The 7,301-nt window shown below is 31.1% G+C and overlaps 2 protein-coding genes across 2 annotated transcripts; one reads left to right on the top strand and one right to left on the bottom strand.

Annotated features, from left to right (window-relative positions):
- The first annotated feature begins 763 nt into the window (after positions 1-763).
- LOC108322254 (outer envelope pore protein 16-2, chloroplastic) lies at positions 764-2,876 on the top strand. The gene is made up of 7 exons (XM_017554277.2): positions 764-1,002; positions 1,073-1,124; positions 1,345-1,419; positions 1,701-1,732; positions 1,827-1,860; positions 2,122-2,189; positions 2,561-2,876. The coding sequence occupies exons 1-7, from the start codon at positions 865-867 to the stop codon at positions 2,702-2,704; spliced, it is 543 nt and encodes a 180-aa protein (XP_017409766.1). The 5' UTR covers positions 764-864; the 3' UTR covers positions 2,705-2,876.
- An 827-nt stretch (positions 2,877-3,703) lies between these two features.
- LOC128196100 (putative pentatricopeptide repeat-containing protein At1g12700, mitochondrial) lies at positions 3,704-5,402 on the bottom strand. The gene has a single exon (XM_052875802.1). It carries the CDS (start codon positions 5,319-5,321, stop codon positions 3,777-3,779), a length of 1,545 nt encoding a protein of 514 aa, XP_052731762.1. The 5' UTR covers positions 5,322-5,402; the 3' UTR covers positions 3,704-3,776.
- Between the last annotated feature and the right edge of the window lie 1,899 nt (positions 5,403-7,301).

Below are 7,301 nucleotides of genomic sequence, written 5' to 3'. Positions count from 1 at the left end.
TCTCTTCAATTTCTCTAAAAATTCTAATGGATAACATTAGGGAACCAATACCGACAAAAATAGTCCTTGACGGTTACGGTCTTCATTTCAAAATAATTTATATTTAAGGTTAACATTAATTTATTTAAGAATATTTAATATGTATAAACTTCTTTAGTATATCTGAAAACTTGCTGAAATTGAAAAATCATGTTTGAGGTTTCAAACTTGTAACTGCTATTTTTCAACTTTACGTAATAAATGTGAAATCTTTTTCTAGAAACTAAACACACTATTAATGTATTTAGTTTAAACTATTATTTATTTAATATATGATGAACGTAATCTATCTATTTATTGAAGGATTTTTTTTAAATAGGCTGTAATTGTTATTGTTTTGTGAGTTAAAAAAATTGTTATTTTGAATACTGAATATGCATAATAAACGTAATAATATATAATGAAAAACTTAAAATTTATTAAATATGAATTATTGGAAATATATTTAAAATTTGAACAGTTTTAGACAGGATATATGAGGTAAAGTATTTTTAATACATAAAGAAACACTAAAATGGATTTAGGGAGTTGAATTTGTAAAATGTGCAGAAGGGGAACGGGTCTTAGGCATCATTAACCTCTGATTAATAGTGTAGTGGAATAAGTGAAGTGTGAAATCTGTTGCAAATGAGTTGGCACCGTCTTCGCGTTCTCGTTGCCTCACAAGCCACGTGTACACACGTGTCCTACAACCCCCTATTCTTCTTACATTCTATTCTTTCTTTCACTTCGTCGTCTCTCTCCCACTCTTACTATTACTACCAACATTCTCTTCGTTCCCACTCCTGAATTGAATCAGAGAGCATTTGAATCATATTAGCTAAGATGAACCTCAACACGAGCAGTAACTTGGAGACTCGGTCTCTTCTTGATGAGCTCTGTAGCTTCGACAAGAAAGGACTCTTCGATCTTGGACACCCTCTTCTCAACCGCATCCTTGAGAGCTTCGTCAAAGCTGCTGGAGTATTTCTCACAACACCCTTTTCTTTCTCTTTCTTCCTTTTTCTCTGTACAAATGTCTTTTCTTTTTCAGATAGGAGCGGTTCAAGCTGTGTCCCGCGAGGCTTTCTTCTCTGCTGTTGAAGGTGCAACCGACACTCCTCCACTTTCTGTTGTAATTGTAAATTACATTATGGAAATGATACGAAGAACTGGATATATCTTGATTTAAGATTTGTATTGTCTTTGTAAATTATTTTTCAATTAGTTCCTTTCTTTTTTTCTTGTAAATGTGATCCAATTTGTAAACAAAAAGAATATTATAGAATGGTAACGTATTGATGTGTATGATACGCATATTCATAGGTAACGGGGCAAATAGCAGCGGTTTGCCTGCAGAAGTTTCAAATACGAAGAAAAATCAGTTGCCGGGTCTTAGAGGTACATTATGCCAGATTCATTATCAGTGGAGTTTTAATAACTATTGCATTTTGCTTTTTTTTTTCTTTTTCAAATGAAGTGTGGGTCCACCGGAATAGGGATATTTCAAAGAATTGGAGTTGAAAATATATATTAACCCAACAACGAAAGACAAAAGAAAATAAATTTTGTCAAATTCTTTATTTCCCTTTCTTAACATTGTTGTACTGAATATCTGTGCGGTGGAAAGCTTTAATTTGTCAGAGTATTGATCTTTTGTTCTTTTCTGTTTGTGCATTCAGGAGAGACCAGTAACAAATCTCTTGAGGCCATGGTGAGTTTTTAATTATATAATATATACCTCAAGTGAACATACCGTATGATTTTTTCTTGCTGTTAATTTTGTTGTTTTTTTCTCTAATCCTCAGGTGATGAGCACGGGCAAAGAGTCCTTACAATGGGGTATTGAAATTTCCCTCTACCTAACCAGGATACCATTTGCTTATGTTATATTAAAATGTGAATTTTCTAAAAACAGTGAATGCTTTAAGCTGTGTAATAACTTAGATTTGCCACCAAAGTTACAAATGACAGATTGGGTTTCAATATTTTCTATTTCCCTCTTGTATCTGTTCTATTTACTCCGATGAGTTTGCCAGCATTGCACGATTTTTTCCCCTATTTAAGTGCCAGATGGACCTTAAAAGATTGTTTTGAATGCAGGATTGGCCGCAGGATTGTATTCAGGTCTCACTTATGGGTTGAAGGAAGCTCGTGGAGCTCATGACTGGGTAGCACCTTTTTTCTCTCTCGGTTTCTTTTTAGTAATCGGTTTCATATTTCACATCTCAACTTCAATACTTTAGTATTTAACCAGTATGGCAGATCGGCACATCTGTCTCATTGCCGGAAAAACAGTACCTACTTTTGGGATATTTTGATCCATTCTTGTGGATCATTTTCAACTCTATAATTTTCATTCTCTCCCTATTTTCAGTGAATGACAAAAATTGCTTTTGTGTCTCACTTTTTATTGCCTTTTCTTTTTCTATTGCTTTCAGCATAGTGCTATGTGATCTAACTTCACTTTCTAGTGTTCACTATATTGATAATATAACATGCACAACTATAATAACGTCATAACTTATTGTATTTGATGCAGAAAAACAGCGCAGTTGCGGGAGCAATCACAGGGGCGACCCTTGCCCTTACATTGGATGATTCCACCCATGAACATATTGTGCAATGTGCTATCACAGGAGCAGCTATCTCCACTGCTGCTAATCTTCTCACTGGGATTTTCTAAATGGTTGTCTTGTTCGAGTTGGCTTAAGACAGTAGTTACCTTTTCTTTGCTTCTGAACGTGACAGTAATACATGTTTAAGATGGACTTGCAAGTATTTCCTTTTCAATTTTAGTTGTCACTTGTGGATTTCTTGTCAAATGATTTTAAGGCTTTGTTTTCTTTTCTTGCTTATGTAAATCTACTTTTCTACTTAATAAACATTCATAGAAAACATTTAAATGTAAAATTAAATACTAAATACATCATGCCTGAATTTTGTGGGCAGAATATTTAGTGGATGATTTCCATTGCATTTGATTAATTTTCAATAAGACTTTTGATTCCTATAAGTGAACAGGAAAATGTCAATGAAGCTACATTGTAATGCCATCTCCATCCACTAATTTCAATTTGTTTTGGATAAACTCAAATGTATTTTTCTACTTCAACTTTTGATCAACTATTCAGCTCCTGTCTTCTAAAAATACCTTCATTGATTTTCCATGTTTTTTTGACAAATTTTATACTTTTGTGAGTACAGAAAGACGTAGACACATGCAAATCAGGGAACTTAAATACTTTTTGTCTCATTTCATTCAATTAAAAGAGACATAAAGCTTGTACAGCTGTAAATCACTTGTGAGCCCTCTCTTTCAAAGGATTGAAGGTTATTTACACAATTTAAAACTTGTAATGAGTTATATCAATATCAATAAGGTAATATAGTATGAGAGTAAACTTCCTCAATTACGTTAAGTGGTAGAGAACTTCTAGAAAGTTAAATGAAATTGAAAAACAAAAAGGCATTAGAATTTATGGAGGGAGAACAGGGTTTTGGTCTTCGACAGACAATTAATGCAATGCAAAAAAACAAAAAAAAACACACACACACAAGTTCTAAAGCAGTGAAAATGTAGATCACAACATAAAAAAATTTCAACTCTTCACATCCAATATGTAGCAAGACAAGCATCAATTGCAGAAAGGTCACACTTCTCCAATCAAACAGATACAACATATAGCAACCATTCAAGTACGTTATGTAGGACTACACAAATGTAACTTAATACAGAAATGAGGTTTCACCTTTTATCATGTCAACAAGCCTCTAAATATCATTTCACGAACAAATATCTCTGCTTTATCAATCTCATCCTTTTCAAAGAGAGCCCTGATCATTATTTCGAAAGTTACCGCATTAGGTAAGCAACCATTGTCTTCCATTTTGGACCATAAGATTAATGCCTCATCAATCAAACCCTTTTTACAAAGACCATTGATCATAGTACTATAACAAAATACATTTAAACGATACCCTTTAATTAAAAGATCTTGAAAGGTCTCTTGTGCCTCCTCAAGTCTTCCCCCTTTGCACATTCCATCAATAAGTATATTCCAGGTGTACATACTCGGCTGAATTCCCTTTTCCATCATTGTTTTGAATAATTCAAATGCCTTGTCTAGATGATAGTTTTTGCAGAAAGCATGTATCAAGCAAGTGTAAGTGATTTCATTTGGTTGTTGATTTCTATCATGCATCTCATCAATAAGATCCCAAACATAACTTATTCTTCCAGATTTGCATAAACCATCTATAAGAGTAGTGTAAGTCACTGCATTAGGAACCATGTTCCTTTTATGCAATTCCTGAAAGAGATTCATGGCCTCATCCATTCTTTTACTCTTACATAATCCATTAATCATGATATTGTAGCTGTAAACTGTAGGAGTCACTCCAATTTGGGTCATAATATTAAATATGTGTTTAGCACTTTTCATCTCGTTAACTAAGGAATACCAATCCATTAAAATGTTAAGTGTAACACTAGTAGGTTTCACACAAGCTTTCACCATCACACTTAGCACATTTTTAGCTTCTTTTATCTTTCCTTCCTTACATAAAGCATCAATCATTATATTATAGGTACAAGCATCGGGCATGATGTTATTTGATATCATTTTAATAACCAAATCATAAGCCTCTTTTGCAAGATTATCTTTGAATAGAGAGTCAATGATAGTGGCGTACATTATCACATCAGACTTACATAATCCGCCTTCTATTATTCTGAGCAACTTGATGGCAGCTTCGGTTTTTCCTACGTTGCACAAGCCATTGATCAAAGTCCCGTAAGTAACTCGGTTAAATCGAAATCCTTGTGCTACTGCGTTGTCATGAAAGGTAAGTGCTTTCTTGACCTCACTATTAAGACAGAGACCTTTCATGAGAGTAGTTAAGGTTATGACACTTGGATGATAACCCAGTTTGAGAATCTTGGCAAGAATAGAGAAAGAGAAGGGCATTTGGCCTAAGTGGCACAAACAATTGATAATGACGCTGAGAATGACAAGATTACTCTGAATTCCTTTGAGCTCCATTTGCTTAAAAAGAGAAATAGTTGTAGAATAGTGTTTCATCCTTGCAAGAGATCCCAAGATCTGCTGAAATTGGTTGATGGGAGGAACAGGGCGCATATGAAACATGCGATGAAATTGGGAGACGACGTCGTCATGAACATCAACTGAAGGAGGCTGAGAGTGAAAGGAAGAGAAGGAAGAAGGGTTTGGAAGAAAAGGAGAAAACTTGGAAATGGAAAAAGAAATACAGAACCTTAACTTTGTTATTGGGAGTGACATTGTTAGGTTAACACAAAAGAGAAAGAGGAGGTGATGCTGTGCGGAAAAGATTGGGTGTTAGTGTTTCTCTAAAAACACAAATGGAATTGAATTTTCTGTTGTTCATGGCTTTTCTCAATCCTTTATATACTATATTTATATTATAATAATCTCTGTCTAGTATTTTACTTTAATCCTTAAATTATTATTTTTGAAATTATAAAAATATCTTTATAATATTTTAAATAATATAAATGGGTGTAAATATAAGTCATATAATTTTTATTTTATTTCTTACCTTTAGTTTTTTTAAAAAACAATACTTTTATAACGATAATAAACTTTTAATGATTTTAAGGATTGTGTAAAAATTATTGTAAAAGGATTTTTAACCTTTTTTTGCTATGTTGGTTTAGTTTTTCACTGTAATAATTGCAGGTATATGAACATGACTCTTTAGATAATTTGTATAGTGATTAATAAAATTATCATATAATTATTTAAAAGATGTTGTTTCTATAAATTGAGATTTTGGATAAATTTTATAATCAAGTAATTTACTTAAAAATTAATTAATTTTTAATATTTTGTAGAATTGGTAATTGAAATTTATTAAATTTTATTTTTTTATAAGCACAAATTGAAAATATTTTTTTTATAAGTAATGTCAACTACCTATATCTCTATAGCTAAAAGAGATTCTCATTTTTTGTGTCATATTTGTTTTACAAATTCACCCTTTAAATAATTTTTTAAAATTAAAATAAATTATAATTATAGTTTTTTTTTAAATATAACCATTTTATAAGAAAAAACAAAAGAGCATGTCAGCCATTAAATCAATATTATTCTCTAACCTAAATGCATAAATTTATTTTTAGGCATAATGTTCGTATTTAACTTCAATTTTGTAGTTTTCTCCATTAAAGAAGCTCGTGTAGTAGACAAACTTTCAATTGACGAGTTGTAAAGTTCTTTTGTTGATTCATGAACTAAAAATTTGCTAATAAGAGAAAGAGAAACAATCATTGAAGGCTTCTACAAATAATGATTGAAGGCTTCTACAAATAATAATTCCACAAATAATAATACAGATCCATATTTTTTACTATACCTTTCTTCAAAATCTAATAATATTTTATTTTTTAATTATTTGATTAAATAATTAATTAAGTCTTTGAAAATGTAAAATACTTTACACATTGTAGAAGCTTAAAATCTGACTTTATCTGTTGAAATGTAAAGAATGCCATTGTTACATCCTACCTGAGTGAGACCGCTTTGGATTTCAAAAGTTACATATTTATAAAAAGTGCTGATAAAAAAATGTGAGACTATTTCTACTATTTGTAATTTTGAGGACAACATAATACTAAACTGTACTTTTCAAAATCAAATTGATATAAAAGTGTAAAGTTTGGACCAATTCGTACTTTTATGTATTTAGAAACTAAATCAAATTTATTAAATTGACAATGTCGTGACCTGGTTGACTAACTTCAAACATGATTAGAATAAGAATGTATATTAATAACAAAAATACTATTTCAAGTCCGTTTCTTATTAGTGGTCCAAATGAAAATTATAAGCTAATTGATCGATGCTCCTTTTATAATAAACAAATATTCTTTTACATTTGGGGAGGAAGATCACTGGTGAGTTGCTCAAAGGAAACTGCTCAGATTAATTGGTAGTTTGAGTGTTTCCCATGGAGGATTAATGGAACCTCTGTCTCTCTTCTTCACTCAGAAATCGATCACACACTCAAGTTTAAATATGTACATCTCAAATATAATAATAGACATTTAATTTTGTTAGGATAAATATTAAATCAAATTTAAATAATATGTTAAGAAGTAAATTTTATTTAAATCTTACCATTTACTATTATTAAGTTAAGTGAGAGTGATTAAATCTATTTATTTTTAAAATTATTAAAGACAAGAACTAATTACAATTTTACTGAGTTTAATCCCATATAATATTATACAAAAATTTACG

The sequence above is a fragment of the Vigna angularis genome, chromosome 4, assembly GCF_016808095.1.
Source record: "Vigna angularis cultivar LongXiaoDou No.4 chromosome 4, ASM1680809v1, whole genome shotgun sequence".
NCBI lineage: Eukaryota > Viridiplantae > Streptophyta > Magnoliopsida > Fabales > Fabaceae > Vigna > Vigna angularis.
This window is presented reverse-complemented; position numbering and strand designations above follow the sequence as displayed.

What these genes read in the sequence shown, in the direction of transcription:
- LOC108322254 (XM_017554277.2), top strand. Translation starts at nt 865, where the DNA reads ATGAACCTCAACACGAGCAGTAACTTGGAGACTCGGTCTCTTCTTGAT. An exon ending in CAAAGAGTCCTTACAATGGG is followed by an intron (nt 1,861 to 2,121) that starts GTATTGAAATTT and finishes TTTTGAATGCAG; the next exon opens with GATTGGCCGCAGGATTGTAT. An exon ending in CTCGTGGAGCTCATGACTGG is followed by an intron (nt 2,190 to 2,560) that starts GTAGCACCTTTT and finishes TATTTGATGCAG; the next exon opens with AAAAACAGCGCAGTTGCGGG.
- LOC128196100 (XM_052875802.1), bottom strand. Translation starts at nt 5,321, where the DNA reads ATGTCACTCCCAATAACAAAGTTAAGGTTCTGTATTTCTTTTTCCATT.